Source organism: Bombyx mori, chromosome 4 (genome assembly GCF_030269925.1).
Source record: "Bombyx mori chromosome 4, ASM3026992v2".
NCBI classification, from domain to species: Eukaryota; Metazoa; Arthropoda; class Insecta; order Lepidoptera; family Bombycidae; genus Bombyx; species Bombyx mori.
In genome coordinates this window covers 16,222,525-16,244,445 of record NC_085110.1, presented here as the reverse complement: position 1 = coordinate 16,244,445, position 21,921 = coordinate 16,222,525, and the positions used below count along the sequence as shown (strand labels likewise).

The window sequence follows — 21,921 nt, the reverse complement described above, 5'->3', positions numbered from 1 at the left end:
ACCATGAAAACAACGGAGCGAAAGGAATTATCAGAAATTGCAAAATATTCAGTACAAGCGCAAGCTTAAACCGTAAAACTGTAAAGAATGTTTTAAAAAATTCAACTCAAATAATTTCGTCTGGTTTTGATAAATTCCGAAGTTACGATGCTCCGTTCGGTCAGTGAGTACTAATAGTAGAGAGGGCACTACAATTGAAGTGGTTTTATTGCCCGTGAGGCGAACGGAAGGCGAGCGAGCAATTTGGCGGGGCGACCGCAAGAGCCGCGCATGTTTATTAGACACAAAGAGCCCACCGCGTCGGCACCCGATTTGCATAACGGTCTGTGTCGTAATTAGAAACCATCTCGGACGTACCTCCTTTGTCCTGTCAAGTCTGGAGGGGACTACATCAAACGCCTTATCTCTAGTCGGAATAAGCTGTAACATAACAATCCTGTTAGCATTTTTACTGGTGGTACCACCACCCTGCCTATTTCTGCCGTGAAGCAGTAACGCGTTTCAGTTTGAAGGGTGGGGCAGCCGTTGTAACTATACTTGAGACCTTAGAACTTATATCTCAAGGTGGGTGGCGCATTTACATTGTGGATGTCTATGGGCTCCAGTAACCACTTAACACCAGGTGGGCTGTGAGCACGTCCACCCATCTAAGCAATAAAAAAAATAAAAGTATTTCCCTTTTTTTCTCTCTACCTATTCGTTGGTAGCCCAAGAGGCTATTCTAGCTACGCCCGGACGTGTAGGTGAGCTCACGGGTTCAACCGGAAAGAATTTGCTAACACTAGCCCTAACAAGAGCAGTGCTTCGCAGAATCTACCACCGGATCAGAATCGCGACCCTCTGAGAAGATCCGGCGAGAAATTCAGTGGGCTGTGTCTGTTCGATGGTGACCGGGGCTTGAGGGACCTCAAAGCACCAAGGGTGAATCCGGGAGATCCGACAAGACATGTTTCGGACGATGACGGCTTTGCGTTGCCCCATTGCGGTGGGATAAGATACGTTCTCGTAATCTAAAACAACAACACTATATAGGCGCTTAAAGAAAATTTAGAACTCTGTATCGTAATTATTCTTGGTCGAAGAATATTAGATCAGAAACCGAACCATTGAATCATGTTGCTAAACTGTTCCTTGTTAGAACTATGTAGTGATAACGCCCACTATAAATCGTTCTCTAGGAATGCCACAGAACACTTACACGACAGAGGTGACCGGGGTGTAACTCATTAACTGTAAGCCCGTTTACGAGGCCTGTTGTATCGCAGGATAATGATGCTAACCTATATCCTTATTTACTGCAAATTGTGTCGGCTCTTCTGTGAGACCCTATTACACTGTACAAATGTAGGTACTTGCAATGATTAGTTGACTATGTTGTATCTTAATTATGTTCGTCGTATCCCATTTGATGAAAAATGCCGTATGCTTCAGAGAACAGGATAATATTAGTGGTGTGTGTAATCTTACTAGTGTGACGTCATTAGCTCGTCATCTCTGGGGTTGTTGATCTGATATACTCATCTCTTCTTCTTAGTCGAATACTTCATTGCTGAAAGTCGTGTCCCTGAAAGCCCTTCGTGGCTCTTTGTACCATCAGCTTCCATTTGCTTCGGTTTTCGGCTTCTTTACTCATAGTACAATGAAAACAAAAATCGAATATCCAAGTTGTTCTTTCTTAGATTGGAACAGTCACGTTCACTCAAGCTAAAGTGGTTTTGTGCATCGGAAGCTTGCTGTGTTTCTTACAAAACTTGATCTCCCAACAATTAAGTGATTGCTAATACTCACTAAGTATTCAAGTAATCACTTGAGCAGTTACTTATAAATTTCGTATTTTAATGGTAGATCGAAAGCACTCACTTTGATGAAATTGTGAGTAGTATTACCAGAGTAGTTAGTACTTGTAGTAAACCGCAATACGGTCTATATTCATAATAGTATTTCAATTAAGGGTTAGTTCTTTTAGACTTTTAAAGAAATATATTCGGTACTCTGTTTATAGTAAAAAATATTTCAAACGTATTCAATATGAATCAAATTAACTGACACGGATATTTTTATAAAGACCCATAATACAATACATCTCGTTAACAAACAAAAAAGGCTTTCCGCGTTCGACAGCGCACACAAGATCACGATTAACCGGCAAAATTACTTACGTCGAATGAAATTAGTTCTTAACGCGCACGATTTAGGGTGCACGCATTCCATCGCCAAGGTCGTATCGCAGTAGGGCCGAGCAAATCGTGTGTGAAGTGAGTTCGTTGGGGCACGCGTCCATTCCCAGCCGGTCTGTGAACGCACGGACGGCGCCCGTCAAACGCACAGTTCGCATTGTTGTTAACATTACACACTCCGCTGAAATGTAATCAAATTATAAATACTTATTGGCGGTAGGACCTCTTGTGAGTCCGCACGGGTAGGTACCACCACCCTGCCTATTTCTGCCGTGAGGCAGTAATGCGTTTCGGTTTGAAGGGTGGGGCAGCCGTTGTAACTAACTATATATTTGAGACCTTAGAACTTATATCTCAAGGTGGGTAGCGCATTTACATTGGAGAAGTCTATGGGCTCCAGTAACCATTTAACACCAGGTGGGCTGTGAGCTCGTCCACCCATCTAAGCAATTAAAAAAAAAGAACACTAACATTTCCTCGCGATACCACTCGCATTAAATTCGGAACAAACAACTACAAACTCACTTTGAAATGTTAATTTTTCGTTTTATTCTTCTTAGGTCCGTGGAAAACAAAGTTGTTACGAGATGTGTAAATTTCTTTAAAGCTATTTAAAAGCTATAAACGCAGCCGTTATTTTTATGACATACAAAGACGTGCATGAGACTTTCCTGATCATCTTCGTCTACGGACCGCAATATGTATCGAGCCACTGTCGATTATCGAAAACCACTAAGTATAGTCAGCCGACTGCTGGTACAGCGTACCTATACCAAGCCTGATCGGATGTGAACCAATCATGTACTATGTGCTATAGGATGGGACGATCGTTATAAAATAAAACAGTGGCTTCGCCCTCGGGTCTTGAGATGAATAGCGGCTATCATATTGTCTTGTATACAAAATTCAAAAAGTTCCATAAATAAAATTATTTCAATTTCTAATCATAAATAATTGTTCACAGAAAACATCTCAGAAAACGAACAGTGATATAATGAGAAGAACAGCGGTAAGTTTTACATATATTGTATTATTTCGTTGACCTTTCAAGAAGACAAGATATCAGATAATATTATTTATTCATAAGATACAAGCAAGATACACTAGATACAAGCAATTTCTTATTGACCCTATCATGCGCTACTATACGGCATGCGTCTCAAATAATACATTGTTATATTCTGCTTACTTTTCTGCCTATGTCTGATACGAAGATTTATCTATTCCTGTTCAACGTGTGAACTATTGACCGTTATTCCAATGTAGTTAAGATCGATTTCATAAGCCAAATATTGGCATTCTAAGAGCTTGACATTCTGGGAACCAGATCAACAATGTGCGATGGGCTGGGGCTTTGTCTCTTCCGTATAGGTTGGAGTGCGGGGTGAGACAAGGCGGGTTGAGCTCGCCTACGCTCTTCAACCTGTATATGAACGAGCTGATCGGCGAGCTCAGTAGGAGGACCAGGATTGGTTGTTTCATAGACGGGGTATGCGTAAACAACATCAGCGACGCAGACGATATGGTGCTGCTGAGCGCGTCTATCTGTGGCCTAAGGCAACTTGTTTGTTTGTGTGAGGGATACGCCAAATCACACGGTTTGGTGTACAACTGTAAAAAGTCGGAGATCATGGTCTTTGAGACCAGGGGTGGGACGCATGATAAAATACCTCCCGTAGTACTCAACGAAACGCCATTGACAAGAGTTTATAAATTTAAATATCTCGGCCATGTGTTGACCCCTGATCTCAAAGATGATGAAGATATTGAACGAGAGCGGAGAGCGTTGTCGGTTAGAGCAAACATGATAGCTCGCAGGTTTGCACGGTGTTCACTTAAAGTCAAAGTCACCCTCTTTAGGGCCTACTGTACTAACTTTTACACGTGCAGCTTGTGGGCTGGATATACTAAAAGATCGTACAACGCTCTCCGTGTTCAATACAATAACGCGTTTAGGGTGCTGGTGGTGCTGCCCCGCTTTTGTAGCGCATCAGGGATGTTTGCAGACGCGCACTTAGATTGTTTTTACGCTACCATGCGTAAGAGGTGTGCATCTCTGGTAAACAGAGTGAGGGCCAGCTCCAACAGTATCCTGAGCATGATCGCAAGCAGGCTGGACTGTATATACATGGGTCGCTGTGGTGCCATCTCCCATGGGATGTTACCGCAGTAATTCATTGTGATGTAAATATAACTACTAACATAGGTCTAAGTCTTATTAACAATTTATATGAGTCATGGTTACTTGAAATAAAAACATTATTATTATATTATTATTATATTATATACATATGTAAATGAGCATAATTTGTAATGTTCCAATAGACAATATCGAATGTTCTTAGAAGCCACCACGACCGTACGTACAGCCACTCGACGACACTCGATATTAAACCGCTAGGAATTCTCAATAATTACAACTCCAGCGTAACGGATATCTTTCAATTAATATAATTAATATCGTCTTCATTTTCAACGTAATTAATTTGTGTAATACGGATTTATAATGTAAGGTATTATCATGATTAATAAATACACTTGAGATCGTGAAACATATTTACGGGAGTGCACGAAATGATCAGGATATAATAATTCTCAACGTTAGAAGCACGAGGTGGTAAGATTTCAAATTGTTATTGTTTAGGCAGTGGCTTGGCTGCGGCATTGCTCAAGTCCAGAGGCATCAGTAAATACTACCGTCAAGTAGAATGTATGCTTGTCTGCCTACATCGACAATAACAACAAAAGTAGCCACGTTTCTCATCATATGAATTCCAATCCTGTGTTGAATTCCATGAAGACTTAACATTAAGCTATAAGGAACTAAATAACGAATTTTCAACATACAAATTCTATAATCGTTTTTTTAAAAGAATGACTTCACATCATAAATCCTTTACGAAGGGTAATATTAACATAAGTTTGAACGTATTCCTTGGAATGCATAAAGTTTTAAATCTTATTGTTCTGTAATAATTATTATATTTAAGCAAAGCAATCAAACCTAAAATAACATATATATGAAGCTATAAAAACGTGTTTAAAACATTGTGATGCCCTCCTGGTCTAATTTATAAAACACGCCGTGTATTATTTTAAATAGAAAAACCGTGAAAAACCACAAGGCTTACATAATAAAACAAAAACAATGCCTAACAAAAACATTTAATATAGAAGAGTGGAGAGCGAAGAGGTCATTACTCATAATTAGCTCCTGTAAACTTCATTACCCGAGGCATACCTACTGGTGGTGGACTTGTAATATTTTTCGCCATTCTCTTTAATTACCACAGTAAAATTCTGCCGTAAATATTTATGTCGACTGGAACAAGGCACTAACAAAATTACCTTTTTTCAATACGTTTTTTTTTAAACTATCTTTCACGATACAGTCTCTAAAAGGAGACGTGTTTCAAATATTTTTTTGGAAAAAATTAATTATTCAAATTTAATAACGATCTTGATTTTGTAACTCGAAATAATAATGCTATTTTTTGTGCGTATATCATTAAAAAACTATGATGACTGGTTGATTGGTATGACTGGTTGGCATATTCTCATTTTGCCGAGCCAAAGACGAAACAGTTGAGTACCGGAACCTCTGTTCTTTAACCGAATATTCTTTACTTTTATTACTGTCAATAATTATTTTTTTGGAAAATGTTAGCTAAAAGCTGTAAAGAAGAAATTCAATAACAAACCTACAGAGCAAATTCAGTACATAAAAAGAATATTGGGCTATCAGTAATTATAGCTAATAGTATTTCGATAATTATTCTGTAAACGGTTGAACCAATTTTGATGGTATCAATGGGTTTTAGTGGAATTAATTTACAACTCAAACCGGTGATGGCGCTGTGATTATGTTTTAAGTTTATATATATTTTTTTTTCAAAGTACAAGTACTGCCGGATCCGTACTTAAAATAAATACAGATAACACAGAATATTTTTACGAATTGTAACCGCTATACAAATAAAAAAATGAGAAATACTTGATATCCTAAATATATTTAACACCAAGAGTTTTTTCATACCAATTATACCAATGGAAGAAACACGTCATTTAGAAAAAAATAAGTGAAAACAAACATTCATTAAGTAACAACTAACATTAGACCGGTTAATTATACCTCAGAGTCCGCTATGTACTATACTGCACACACACAATGCACTAGTAAAATAATCACATTCGTAAAGTTTATCATAACACTATCTTATATGGTATTTATTTTTCACATGTGTATTTAAGTATATATTTTTATGTAAGTTTATTAAGATATAGCACCGTCCAGTTAACTTATTCCTCTCCCTGCAAGGTTGCCTGGAAGAGATCGCTTTCAGCGATAAGGCCGCCGATTTATATACCGACTTTTGTTTTATTACTTTACTGTGTACATATTAAGGTGTTATATAAATAAAGAGTTATTATTATTATTATTATCGTCCGAGTCTAATAAATTTTCCCCAAATCTCAAACGTCACACAATCACAAAACACAAAGAAGATTCCTGTAAATTTTCGTTTCAGGGTTATAACAATTATAATTTATAATAGGTAAGTATAAAAGTTTACAAAATAATTATCTCTATATATAAAAATGAATTGCTGTTCGTTAGTCTCGCTAAAACTCGAGAACGGCTGAACCGATTTGGTTAATTTTGGTCTTGAATTATTTGTGGAAGCCCAGAGAAGGTTTAAAAGGTAGATAAATATGAATAAAATTGTTTTTCCTTTGATGTGTCCCCCGTCGGACGGATTCCTTTTGTTTGTTTTAAGTTTATTTTATACAAAAGTTTAGGTATTTTATTTATCGATTGCGGCACTACGAAGTCTGCCGGGTCAGCTAGTTTACACTAAAAAAAACAACAAATACAGCGGAGATGAAAACACAATTTAATAATAGTTTATATTATAAAGGCTATTTTGTTATTCGCCGTAAAATTATGAAAGATAACAAACACCAAGTTATAAGTTTTGTTCGGGTTAAGGTTATTTAGAAAGTAAACGGTTATTTAGATCAGCAGAGCTTATGAAAATTTCTCAGAAATTTTAGCTTACTGTTGCGTTTATAACATGGGTTTCTTATTATTACTGGATAGACAGGTCAATGAACTCATCTGTGTGCTTAGTGCGAGTTTTTTAACGTTCTCGATAGCGTAAAAGTTACCGCAATTTGTATGCAGTTGGAACAGCGCCCCTAGCGGCAAACGTAGGCAAACGATCCCATAATTTAATCCCATAACGATAATTTGCGTAATTACTGGTGGTAAGACCGCTTGTGAATCCACGCGGGTGGGTACCACTCGCCTATTTCTGCCGTGAAGCAGTAATGCGTTTCGGTTCGAAGGGTGGGGTAGCCGTTGTAACTATACTGAGACCTTAGAACTTATATCTCACTCAAGGTGGGTGGCGCATTTACATTGTAGATGTCTATGGGCTCTAGTAACCACTTAACACCAGGTGGGCTGTGAGCTCGTCAACCACCTAGGCAATAAAAAAAAAAGTGCAATGAAAATTAAAAATGCAAAAATTAAACGTAAAAATAATTTTGTTTATGAAATAAAACTATCGAGAATTACTTCAGGATTTATTATTGAGGATTTTCTTCAGAACCCACAAATAATAGCCAAGTAATTCCATTCAGAGTGTGTTATTGCCTCATTACCGATTCGGGTCACGGCGGCGCTCCCTCCTGCAAACCCGGGCTGCACTCATCAAGCCCGAAAACTTACAAATTAATACGTGCTTAGAGTTTCATTGTAAGCGATCTCTATTCGTGAAACGATTGAACCGGTAGATACACATTCAAGTAAGTAATAGTCCCAATTACGTTTCTACTATAGAACTCAATGGACGCGTGCCCACAATTTGCAGATCTTTGATGTCGTCGTGGCGTAAAGGTTAAGACGTCCGGTGCATTCGTATCTACCGATGCAACGGTGTTCGAATCCCGCAGGCCGGGTACCAATTTTTCTAATAAAATACGTACTTAAGAAATCTTCAGAATTGACTTCCACGGTGAAAGGAATAACACAGTGTAATGAACATCAAACCCGCAAAATTATAATTTGCGTAATTACTGGTGGAAGGACCTGTTCTGAGTCCGCACTGGTAGGTACCACCACCCTGCCTATTTCTGCCGTGAAGCAGTAATGCGTTTCGGTTTGAAGGGTGGGGCAGCCGTTGTTACTATACTGAGACCTTAGAACTCATATCTCAACTCAACTCAACTCATATCTCTATAAGTTGTAGATGTCTATGGGCTCCAGTAACCACTTAACACCTGGTGGGCTGTGTCCCAAGCATTGGCTGATGTCCATGAGTATCGGTGAGCGTTCACTAAGAGCTCTCGTCCGGTAACGCTGATATAACCTCACAAGGCTATCAGCTAAGTTAAAAAAAAAAACAAGGAGAAAAAAGTAAGAATTTAGCCGAAACTTTATCTGCCTCAAAAGCACTAAAAATGAGGTTTTAAATTTTAGGTTATTTGTTCTATAATCATGGATATTTAAAATATCAATACACTAAATATAACTTACAACATATATTTATAAATATTATATTTCAAAAATATTCATTTCAGAATCAACACTTTTGTTTTACTCTAAGCCATGTCTACAATATTACTACAACCTTTCTACGTTTATCTAACAAAGCTATCACTAAATATCTATCTCTCCATTACGAAACCCTAGCAAAATATCGACCGACGTTCTGACCTATCCAATTAATTACCGATAGTAGATCATTCACCAATACTCGACCACAAATCCTTTAACACAAAGCAATCTACAACGCAGTACTCAACTATTGTGGAGTGCCTTGGAGATCGGTTAGTGACACTTACCGGTGCCCGACGGACTCTACACCCGGTGTACCGGGGATCTAACACCGAGCAATGAATGTGATTCGAAATAGAACGGTCGACTAATCGATGGCGGAATCCGGCGGTACCGCAAAATCGGATGCCATAACTTCTCAATCTCCGAGAATTCTATTGTAAATAAAGTTACGTGAATCGTATTGGTTTGTTGGATGCTGTCGACGGGAAACAGGTTCTCGCTTAATTACGACATAAATGACTGACTCGGTGGCGTAATAGTTAGCGCCCCAGACTATTGTGCCGAGGGTCGCGGGTTCAATTCCCACATCGGACAAACATTCGTGTGATGACCCGATATCCTGCACTTATATTGTCATTTACACACTCCATCCATGTCTTCTTCGGTCGACCTCTTCCCCCTCTACCTTGCACTACCATTTCCATGCATCTCCTAGTCACATGCATCTTCTCTCTACGCATCACATGTCCATACCACGCTAACCGTCCGTTCTTTAATTTGTTGTCTTTCACACTTCCTCTGATATACTTTTGAAGTTAGATACATATATTTAAAAAAAATAGTTTTCAATGCAGAGCACAACAAATGGACAGCACAGATTCCCTGAAACTCTCATGAATACTCTTGAAGCCCATTACATTGAAGCTCTTAGTTGCCGATACTAACTTTTCAGTGTAACAAAGGCAGGGATGTAAATTCAACTCGGAACTTCGCTCGTCTAACTCGGCGCTCCCGCTGTAGATCAACTTCCGAACCATTTATTCGAAAATCAAGTTATTGTACCTCCACGCCTCTCGTAGGTCATTCGAAGGAATTACATCGCAACTTTTTTGATTAAGTCCGAGATTAATGTCGGTTGCAGGTGCAAAATATATTAATTTTTGTACCGATATGATTAATGCATAGTTTCCGTGTGATCGTGCTCGGTTCTCTTAATTTCCTCCTCCATAATTGTGCAGGAGCCATAATTTACGACCCGGAAAGCAGGAAAATATCTTAGAACTCACACGGTGTTTCAAGAGCAACTTCGTTACCAATGACAAGTTGACTAAAAGGTAGAGAGTCGTTTTAAAATTTCAATTAGCTTAGACCGACGAGCATTTGTCTATTATATCTTCAAAAATAAACGAACGATAATAATATAACATATCATTTTCACATAAACAAATTCCTAAATTGTATTAAGTTTCTTTTACTTTTTAAACATCCTTCATTATTTAATACAATGAATTACTGTTGCATTTCCAAGTTGGAATGAAACATTGTAATTTGTTATGAATTTAAACTCTTCGTCCATTAGGAGCGACGTTTACTGAATTTCACAAAGACAAATCTAGTTATAAGTGTAACGCGGAGCGTCCAAACAGTGTTATCCGTTTATTTTGGTACGTTCTGTTGCCGCATATCGCAAATTAAATAACGTGTTTCGACTATGAATAACAACCCGCAGCGGCTCAGCACGCGCACCCCGGCCATTTTACAATTTAGTTTTTGATGTTTTTTCTTTTTTTTTCAAAATGAGAATAATCTCATTGTTGACGCTTGAGGATTGTTTGCGGTTTTAAATTATTATGCACGTTCCGTTTCTTTCATTTTCAACTGACAGCTGCGAGCTGTTTTCAATTAGCCAGCCTTTTGTTCGACTAATAGTTTGTAACTAATTAAAACATTTCACTTAACCAACAATCTTGGACATTTATTTAAATTAGATACTGTTGTAATTCTATTTAAATTTACATTAACTTCTTCTTCATTAAACCGCGGTGAGGAGCCCATTTCATTAACGTTAAGACGGCCAGTATTTTGAGTCTAATTTACCGCTCCAATACTTGAATATTTGTTCACCTGAGGCCCGTTAGCCATTTCATAAGCTTTATTAAAATTCCCCGTGACGCAAAGGGCGGGGTCCTTATTCCGGAATAACGTGAGGTCGCTTTATTATATCGGATCTCGCAACGCACGCGACTGTTTGACGTTCTAATTGCAGGCGCGGCTGCTAGATACGAGTCACGGCATTATGTCGAGCGAAGCTTATTACAACGCTCGCTCGGTTTCGGTGGTGCTAAAAGTTACCCTTAATAGAACAGAAATTTATTGCCAACATAACTCGCCGTCGACGAATATCTCGGTACATTGTTGCGTAATTTGGAATGTAAGTGGTGTGTGTAACGTCTCGCGAGAGGCCCCGACAGTCGAGACGACGCCGTTTTATGACGAAATTCAATCTAATGTTTTACACGATCCCTGAAATTGTATTGCTCAATTTGAAAAGCTGTTCTCATAGCCAATCATACGCGCACAATGTAGTGTTGACAAAAGAGAATGAAAAATATGCATTCAGTGTTGCCCGTTGGCTCGTGTAGTGCACCTTACGTTACAAACAAACTGCATACATAACACGAAGACGAGTGACATTGTCTGCGCTATGTAATCTGTGGACCAAACAGCGCACAGATTAGACAAAAGGCGGCGCGCGACGACTCGAGAATACTTCCCTTGTAGCGCCCGTGTGCGTCGGAGCTTGAATAAAATGGCTGCTTAGTGCGCTTTGCTTATTCACTGTGTTTGCTGTACTGGCTTCGGGCTTCGGTAAACGCAGGGGCCCTGATAAGACAGAAGGCGGTTTTTACAAAAATTCATTGTTTTCATTAAAAATGACAGACGCCGTTAAACATCTGAAAGAAAATGAAAAAAAAAATTCATTTTAGAACCTTTGGGAACGTGTTCAAATGTGGTCCTATTTATAAAGATCAGTAGTTTTTGAGCTATCCATAAATAATGCATATTTGATTGAATTCGTATACATTGATTCCCATATTATCTCATTTCATTTAGTTTTATCCCAGTTGATTAATGTCCCAAATTAATCATTTTCATTTCATTTCATTTCAATCCATATTCATCTATATTATTTTTCATAAAATTAAGAATATAAATTAAAATAAGACATGACTTAAAGGTCTTAGTTACCAAGTCATAAAATTCCTTTAAAAAAAAAAAGAATACATTGATGATATCTTATCTTATTATAACGAAGTCGATTTTCTTTTTTGTTAAAATTTTAAATAACTAAAATTAATATTAAAATGCTACAAATATTTTGTTGAAAGTTTCTTTTTTTTCGTTTTAATGTGACAGTCGTGATCACGGCTCATGTCGACTATTGTTTTTTTTATGTAATATCCATAAACAAAAGGGTGAGTGTCTGCCCTACTTCAGCACGCAAAGGGAATAACTTCCGAACCTTTCATGTGACCTTACCATGTTCCGTTACTACTCGCAGTTAAGGGAAACGCATATAAAGGGTGTTATCTCTACATTTTATTTGACACAATTAAATCTTTCACTGATGTAAATTAGCAACATCTATTTCTTGACTCAAAAGCTACACAAATTTTTAATATACAATAAATTTTAAATTATATTAAATTGTATAAAGTATTTCTTTCATATCCAGTAGTGAAAGACTATTTATTTGGTTTAATCGACATATTTTTGTAACTGTACAGGAGAGCCATTTAAAGTTTAAAATTTTGGTAAAAATATTATAGTAAAAAATTATTCGTTTATTTTAATGGGGCAAACTTAATTGAAGTTCAACCCTTCACCCTTTCACCCGTGGATATGATTTATTTAAATTTTAAAGTAAAAAAACGTTAAATCCGGGAACATTAAAGATGTTCTGAATGGTAATAGGTTTTATACTTCACAAGTACAGAGCAGTAATTACTCAAACGCATTGCACAAGATGTATTGACCCAGAAAAACAAATTGATCTCGGTCATCAATCAATAAAACAGACACAAGGTAACAAGGGATTCCGTTATGAGCCTAGTATATTGCGATAATCAAGTACTTGACTTAAATGAACTTTTGATCGTGTAATCTCGCAACTCAGTTTTTTTTCCCTACCGGATCGTTTGTAGTATCAGAGACTATTCTTACTTCTTACGCAGACGGACAGGTGAGCTCACGAACTCAACTGGAGATTTGTTAAGACTAGCCCTTTTTTTTGGTCAGGAGGAAATCGCCGGACTTCCACCCTCCACTGGGGATAGAGGGCGGGGCGTGTCGGAGTCGAACTAACTAAAACCTCCTGTCGCTCAACAACCCACGTCCGAGCCTCGCATGAGACAGAACCCATGAAAAGGCAAAGGGGGGAAAGTAAAGTGTTTAGTGCGGAGCACATCTCTCCCATCACCCTCCCCCTCGGGACGCCGGACCGGCAGTCGTCGGCGCCACAACCACCGGTCCTCTGTGTTGGCAGGCTATCAGAAGCCCGCCTAGGTGGTGCCGGTTAGAGTGGTTTATCCTACGGAATACCCCATTGGGTCAGAATCAGCGTGGGTCGAGGATAGCCGGCCTTCCATCACCGGGATGCTCTTGCATAAAACGCGTACAGAGTAGCTTGCACGTCGTCTTCTTAGGCCCCCCTCGCCGGTCCCCAGACCGACATGTAAGGGGGGCCCGAAACACTTAGAGGGCCAGGGCTTGGGCGAGATCCGCCTCTCTGGCCCCCGCTCGACGGCGGCGGGCTTGTGCGTCTCTCACGCGCCCCGCCGCCTCCTTCTGTGAAATAGTGCACTCGCAGAAGTCCAGGATCGCCTTCGTAAGACTAGCCCTAGTAAAAGCAGTGATTTGTTAAATCTACTACCGCATCGGAATCGCGACCCACAGAGAAGATCCGGCGAGAAACTCAGTGGGTTCAACTCAAGTGTTCAGATGTTACTAGTGACCATCGGGCACCAGGCTTGCAATCTCAATTTTGAGTAGAGTAATTGTTTCTCTACCCTCGAAATAGGAATGCAAAATTGCTTGGTATTACCGTTTAAGCAGAGAGATTGTAGTTTTTTGAGTGTACTCATCAATCCACCTGGATGTAAATTTGTTGAGTGATAAAATGAAGCGTTAGAAAAACTTTGTTTTTCATTCAAATACAATAATGAACTTTAACGGTAACACTTATAAATCATAATTTATTGTATTCGATCGTCAAGTCCCATTTAGTTTAATAGCCTTAAATACTCAGGACCTCTATTATAAAAAACCTACCTAAGTATAAAATAATGTAAAAATTGTCTTACTGTCATTATATTAACTTACCAATTATATACCGCTATATGACACAATTACGAATAGTTCGAAATACAATATATGTACATAGTTAAATAATCTTCCAGAAACTCAAGTACAGTATAAACATAATACGTAAGTTGTGACAGTAAATAACAAAATGATGTTAGATTGATCGACTTCTAAAAGGCTCATTGTGTAATAAGCTTCGAATACGCCATAAAGCCCGTGTAAAGCCCCTGATTTCAAGTAAGCTGACGTAATGAGGTCGTATGACGGCCATTGATAGATCGACTTCGGGGACACTAGACGAATCTTATATTATATTATACATTAAATGTTTTATGGCTTTTTTTTATATTATTAACGTATTCTATTTTAATACGATAAATATTCATTAATGAAAACGTTTCTTAAATATTAGAACGCGCGCTCATTAATAAGAATTTACGACAAATCTAGTAAATACATATTAATGACATTGTAATTTGTAATTTCACTTATAATTAGTAGGTTTACGTAAGTTTTTGTGTCGTTAAATATATTATTATTAAGTTGTCACAGAACTCTATCAAAACAAAAGTGCCACCAAATATCTTGTGACGTCAGATCGAGGTCTCAATGAATAAGAGAGTTACAGTAATAGAGATTTTAAAACGGAATACGCGAATAATTCACAATACGATTGAAGATGCCAACACTATTCCGTGCGGTTTCATGATACGCCTACCAAAGTGATTGTAACAAAAAAAAAATGGAAAAAATAATAATTTGGCAATACCTAATTTGGAAAACGGCAACAGTATCACAGGTGCCTCAAAGATCGTATATAATACGTAACAAAGTTCCACAACGTTTTCTGTTTTTCTCTGCATATATTGTACATACTTATTATATACACCTAAATCATGTGAGGTGTTTTCATTATAACTCAACTCAACTCACAATAGATGCTCCAGCAACAAATCACTACTAGAAATCATATTAATAAGTAATACCAGTCATCATCCTCGTCGAACCCGTTGCTTACGACGAAGGGCTCGACGAGTAAATTAACCCACAGACACAGCCCACTGAGTTTCTCGCCGAATCTTCTCAGTGGGTCGCGCTTCCGATCCGGTGGTATATTCTGCGAAGCACGGCTCTTGCTAGGGTTCGTGTTAGCAACGTCGTCAGGTTTGAACCCCGTGAGCTCACCTACTAGTTAAGGTTACGCTGAAATAGCCTCACAAAGCTATCAGCATAGGTAGGTAAAACAAATTGTAATTGAATTTGAAAAAAAAGAACGCCGAACAAATCATAATTCAAATTTAGAAAATAACAAAGATTTTTTGAATTCAAATTCCCTCGTTCTGTTCTAACCCGGTGCGTACACAAATGAGAAACGAACGAATACTACACGAAAAAGATTTTATTGCGTCAATATATCAAACTAATGACCTCTGTCGTCGGATGACCGAGGCTTTCCTTATATTGCGATTTAGGCGCGCTTGTAATTGATGTTGCCAGATAACGTGTCAAATTTAATTTTATTATTTTGTATAAGAAAAAAAAATTGCTTTTTTTTTAACTTCATTCCAATCCAAATTATTTGTAATGCTTTAATTGCCATACACGAAAAATACATGAAAGCCTACCGCAGTATCGGAATAATGTAACTATGCAACTACACTGATGTTCAAATCCCGCATACAGATACCGGTTTTTTTTAAGGAATTTAATGAAATACATACTTAATTTAATTTAACACGTGTTCATGAACGACTTCCACGATGAAGAAATAACATGATGCTTAATAGGTTGGGTTCACGGTTTTGGTTTAATTACACAACCCGTAATCAAACCCGTAAAGTTTTTAAATTTACGTAGCTACTGGCGGTATTGTTAATGTTATTTTTATTGTCAGCCGACACAGATCGTTGCCACTATTATGCCTTCCAGTTCGAAGAGCAGGATAATTGAGATTTCGACCTCATATCTCGAGATGGGTGACGGAATTCACGTCTATGCGCTCCGGTATACCTTTAAGTGGCTTCACCAATCGAATACAATAAAATAAAAATCTATTCTATATACATATATAAAAATGAATTGCTGTTCGTTAGTCTCGCTAAAACTCGCGAACGGCTGGACCGATTTGGCTAATTTTGGAGTTGAAGTATTTGTGGAAGTCCAGAGAAGGCTTAGAATGCTCGGAATTAAATAAAAAATACCAATTTTGTTTTTCCTTTGATTTGTCCCCCGTCGGACGGATTCCTTTTGTTTGTTTTAAGTTTATTTTAGACAAAAGTTTAGGTATTTTATTTATCGATTGAGGCACTACGTAGTTTTCCGGGTCAGCTAGTAAAATATAAAAAGCTAGTCTCTAAATTCCCACACTTGGCAACATTACACCGAGCCAATGGCACAGATAATAAATGCAAGTTTTATAAGCCGCCTTATCGTTGTGTCGAGACCTGGATTTATGGATCTGTGCGACACACGAACGCTCCCACGGTGATGCTCCGTCGGATGCATTCTTAATTTGTCTTCGAAGAATTTCATATCGATAGATTTCGTTAATCATTATTTATGTTATGTTGATACCTTTAACTGGTCGTTGTATAACTAACTATGCGGTTTCAAACGAGCATAGTTTCAAACAAAAAATTTTTCGATTAACAAATTAAAAATGCTATATAGAGGCTGTATAAAATTCACATGTAAATTTCATAAATTTATATTCATTGTGTTTTATTTTATTGCTTAGATGGGTGGACGAGCTCACAGCCCACCTGGTATTAAGCGATTACTGGAGCCCATATACATCTACAACGTAAATGCGCCACCCACCTTGAGATAATACGTTCTAAGGTCTCAAGTATAGTTACAACGGCTGTCCCACCCTTCAAACCGAAACGCATTACTGCTTTACGGCAGAAATAGGCAGGGTGGTGGTACCTACCCGCGCGGACTCACAAGAGGTCCTACCACCAGTAAAATGTTATTAGATAATTCTCATTTAAATTTGTTCATACTATACGTGTCGAGTATTTCACATGCAGCTGTCATAAACAACGCTGAAACACATTAAAAGCGTGCAAACGTTACAGAACTAGTGCCCGGAAGCGGACACTGCATTTGGCTGTTGCGGACGAAGTTATCCCGAGTGACGGTCACTCGCATTGTACACAGACCACATAAAGAACCTCGTTTATCGCTCAGCCTTTCGCCTTAGTGCATTCGTGATTTACGTATGCTAAACACTAAAATTATATATTCGGGTAACGAAACTAGAAACCAACATTCGCTAGCTGCACAGTGTAAATAAAACAGTGCAATATCAGTTAATTTTTTCGAAAAACGTTAATAAATTACAAATGTCATTCCGTCCGCCATCTTGTGCGATACGTCAATCGCGACAAAAGCGCGGATCGCATTGGCAAATAACGTCATCACTACATAGTATAAAACAAAGTCGCTTTCTCTGTCCCTATATCCCTATGTATGCTTAAATCTTTAAAACTACGCAACGGATTTTGATGCAGTTTTTTTCAATAGATAGAGTGATTGAAGAGGAAGGTTTATATGTATAATAACATCCATTAAATAGTGGAGAAATACTGTTATTTTTGAGGTTTCAAATGTGATGTCGTAAATAATCTATATACCTATATATAAAAATGAATTGCTGTTCGTTAGTCTCGCTAAAATTCGAGAACGGCTGGACCGATTTGGCTAATTTTGGTCTTGAATTATTCGTGAAAGTCCAGAGAAGGTTTAAATTGTGATAAATATGAAAATGCTTGGAATTCAATAAAAATAACAATTTTGTTTTTCCTATGATGTGCCCCTCGTCGGACGTATTCCTTTTGTTTGTTTTAAGTTTGTTTTATACAAAAGTTTAGATCTTTTATTTATCGATTGAGGCACTACGAAGTCTGTCGGGTCAGCTAATCAATAATAAAATTTCATGTTTCCGAAGCGAAGCGAGGGCGGGTCGCTAGTAAAGTCATAAAGCATGTTCCCTTCAGTTGCGGCAACATAAAAACCTTTAATTGTTCTCGTAAAACACACGAGGTTTTTCCTTATAACTCGTTACACGTATATTCACTAGCTTTGCGTTGTGCCAAACGTAATTCGGCCGGTAATAATTTCATTTCTAGTAATTGTGTTCCGTTCATTCCCTGTAATCGTGTTTAGGGCTTTCTTTGATATGTTCTGAATCGACCTCTTGATATTTGCTTGTAGACTGTTAATGCTATATAGCAATTACGAATTACAAAGAATTGTATGTGTTCGATTTTGGATGATTCGGCTTTGGATGATTTTAGATGTTTGGATGTTTACAAAAATAAAGTGAGTACAACTACTATCTTGCCTATTCGTCCTATTCCTGTCGCGAAGCAGTTATGAGCTCTAATTTGAAGAGTAGGGCAGTCTTTATACAATACATATGAGTTTTCGACCTCAAGTATATATTGGATGATGACATTTGGTTTGTGATTATATATAAGTAGTTATGCTCCAAAAACAACTATACACCGGGAGTATTAGCTCATCCATCTGCGTAATAAATAAACAAATAAAATTAAAGTGATTATAAAATTAGGGACCACGTATACATTGATTATGAAATAAATACAAAACCAAAATGCTATTTATTTCATTTATTTAATGTACACACAGAGAAATGTAGCTATAGATAATAATAAAGGTAGATATAGATAACATAATTCTGTATCTAATTGTCATTGTATACAATTTTTGTGATCACGGATGACTACTGATTACTCGTTGATATTTGAATAATGTCAACTACCGTCAATTTTTTTTTATATTTTACGTTTTATTTCACGCAGAAAGAACTATTAGTAACTCAAGGTCTGGCAATTCGTTTGACTTAGGTTTTCATATTCACGACAAGAGGTATGTCAAAGAGTTAACTAAAAAAATTTAATACTCTTAATTTTTTCTCCTAATTGACACTGATTTTATAGTTATTTCGAACTAGTACGAATCCATGTGTTAGGATGATCTCGTTATTTTCCTATCTAGATAAAATCTGAAATAGAATTTTGATGGGTAGAATATTTCAGTTCGATAGAGGCAATAGACAACGTCTTAAATCGAGTGGCTAATATTACGTTGTCGGGTTTCCGGTTTTCGGAGACCGGTCAGCATCAGGCGAGGACCGTAAATTCGTCTACTCACGTAAGAAAGCAATGCATACTTCATGTAAATAATCTATACATATAAATAAAATTAGAGTGTCTGCTTGTAGTATTGAAATAACCGCTTTTTACTACATGCATATGAATATATATACGGTATATACACCAAAATAACACTTTTTCAAATTTTGTCTGTCTGTCTGTCTGTTTGTTCCGGCTAATCTCTGGAACGGCTGGACCGATTTTGATGAGACTTTCACTAATAGGTAGCTGATGATATAAGGACTAACTCAGGCTACTTTTTTTAGACTAGCTTCGCCCCGCGGCGTCACCCGCAGTTATTGTCGTGCCGCGCGCAACATGGCGGGCTTCGCCTATCAATATTAAAATTTAATGTTTCCGAAGCAAAGCGAGGGCGGGTCGCTAGTCTCAAATAAAGACTATGTCGTTAAACGTTACAAATACATTTATAATTGAAATAGCCGAGCCCCCGCTAATTAATAACCAGAATGGTATTAATCAGGCTTTCCATTAATTAATCTCGCTTCGACATAGCAAGATAAAACCTAATTAAAAAGCGTGAGGGATTATTATCTTATACGATTAATCGTGGCTTGTAGGGTGCCGTGGAACAAACACAATAAATTAGGTGACGCTTCGTATGGACGTATAAGTGTATTCCGAGCGATACATTTTATGACGATTTTCTATTGTTTTCATACTAATGTCAGCTTCCAACAGCCAACTTATGAAGTGGTCAAGTGTAAACCGGCAATCGATTGTTAATAATTTGAGAGCGGTCGTTTGATTTCCATGAATGGGTAGGTATCATGGTTACGAGAATCACGCGGCAATGTAAATGTCGTCGCTTACCCTGGGATACAAAGTCGAACTCGAATTCTTCTCGAATAGCGGTTATACTTCATGCCAGTAAAGTGCTTAGGATCGATATAGCGAATTACCAACGATCTCGTAGCTGCGTCTATATAACTAATCGTAGTGCTGTCGAGAAAACACACTTGACCCGTCCCGTTGATGGAATCCAAGTGCGAGTCTTGGTAGAGGTCAGTTTTCGTTTTCAGGAACTTAGTAAAATCTCGAATGCTTAAATGAATTTATTTACTGCAAATATCACGACCCTCCTGATATTTGTTTATTGGCACCCATAGAGATCAATCACAACATGAACGCCGCCATTTTGCCTCATAAAGTCAGAGTCAATATATTAAATATGTAGAAGCTGCCCCGCCCTTCAGACCGGAACACCTGAGAAAGAGGTAGAAATTCAGCATCTCGTAGTACTTATCCGTAATACATGGGTATACACCATCAGTAATTACACAAATTTATCTGGTTTTGTATTACATGACATTAAAAATTCTTTCGTCACGGAAGTCCTTCGCGAACTACGTATGTACATACTTTAAAAGTGATCGCACCTGCGTCGGATATGAACCACTGAAGAGGTCTATGACATGAACACGCACATTTTATCGCTTGATAGGTGGACATGAGATGTCATATGTTTAGACTTTCCATTTATTCTTTATCTTTTCACCAGCAGCTTCGTTTGCATGGAATCCTAACTCAGCAAGAGCATACATACTATACTATATTCTTTTCCAGGGTTCAAAGGATTTCCGTAGAACAATATTGTTTAAGCTGGTTAAGCAATTGATTTATCGGTTTAGGTGTTTAAACGCGTAATACAAATACAAAACATATCACTGGTGGTAGAACCTCTTATGAGTCCGCACGGGTAGGTACCACCACCCTGCCTATTTCTGCCGTGAAGCAGCAATGCGTTTCGGTTTGAAGTGTGGGGTAGCCGTTGTAACTATACTTGAGACCTTAGAACTTATTATCTCAAGGTGGGTGGCGCATTTACGTTGTAGATGTCTATGGGCTCCAGTGACCACTTAACACCAGATGGGCTGTGAGCTCGTCCAACCATCTAAGCAAAAAAAAAAATGTATTCGTATATTTCAGTATGTATTTATCAACTAAAGTTCCTTTAAGCATTGCCCAATTTAATATCAGTACGGTAAAGTCCCTAATAGCTCAACTAAATTCTGAACGTGTCATTAAAATTTAATATTAAGTCCATATAAATTAGTCGAACGTGTAGGAATCGATCGTACAGCTCTCGATGTTGACTTTTCAATTAAGTCGGGGCGCCGATCCCGCGCCGACAGCGCTACGATTAATCAATCGTCTAACGCAGGATACACGAACTCTACCACCAGTTGTTCAACTCGAAAATGGAATTAATTAAAAAAATAAAACTGCGTGCGTACAAAGTACACATGTCAGAAGTGAAACTTTAGATTTCCGAGACTTAGAGGAAGGGAAAAAGGAAGATATGTTCCCGCCAAAAGTCTGTCAAATGTCAATCTCAAACCTCAGTGTTGAAAGTCACATTATGTTTAGATTTCTAAATTGTAAATGACTAAAATTTGGCCAATTGAATTGACTAATTTAATTTCATGCTATTTGATTAATATTCTAAATTCTTTTCATTTCATTTCAATACCTATTAACATTTTTCACAAAAAAAATAAAAAATATTAGGCAGTATGGTATGATACATTTGCCTTTCCAGTTGGAAAAATACAACAACTACTACTACTGACATTTGACAAGTACTTAATTTCAATAGCAGTTTGATGTCACT

The 21,921-nt window shown here is 37.8% G+C and overlaps 1 protein-coding gene across 7 annotated transcripts in view; it reads left to right on the top strand.

Moving 5' to 3' along the window:
• The window catches only part of LOC110386053 (leucine-rich repeat-containing G-protein coupled receptor 5), a 328,609-nt gene that overhangs the window by 245,891 nt on the left and 60,797 nt on the right, over positions 1-21,921 (top strand). For all 7 annotated transcript variants that reach the window (XM_038021804.2, XM_038021805.2, XM_038021806.2 and 4 more), the window contains one exon: positions 3,142-3,186. In XM_038021804.2, the coding sequence (XP_037877732.1) occupies positions 3,142-3,186 (45 nt within the window). The remainder of the gene's footprint in view (positions 1-3,141; positions 3,187-21,921) is intronic.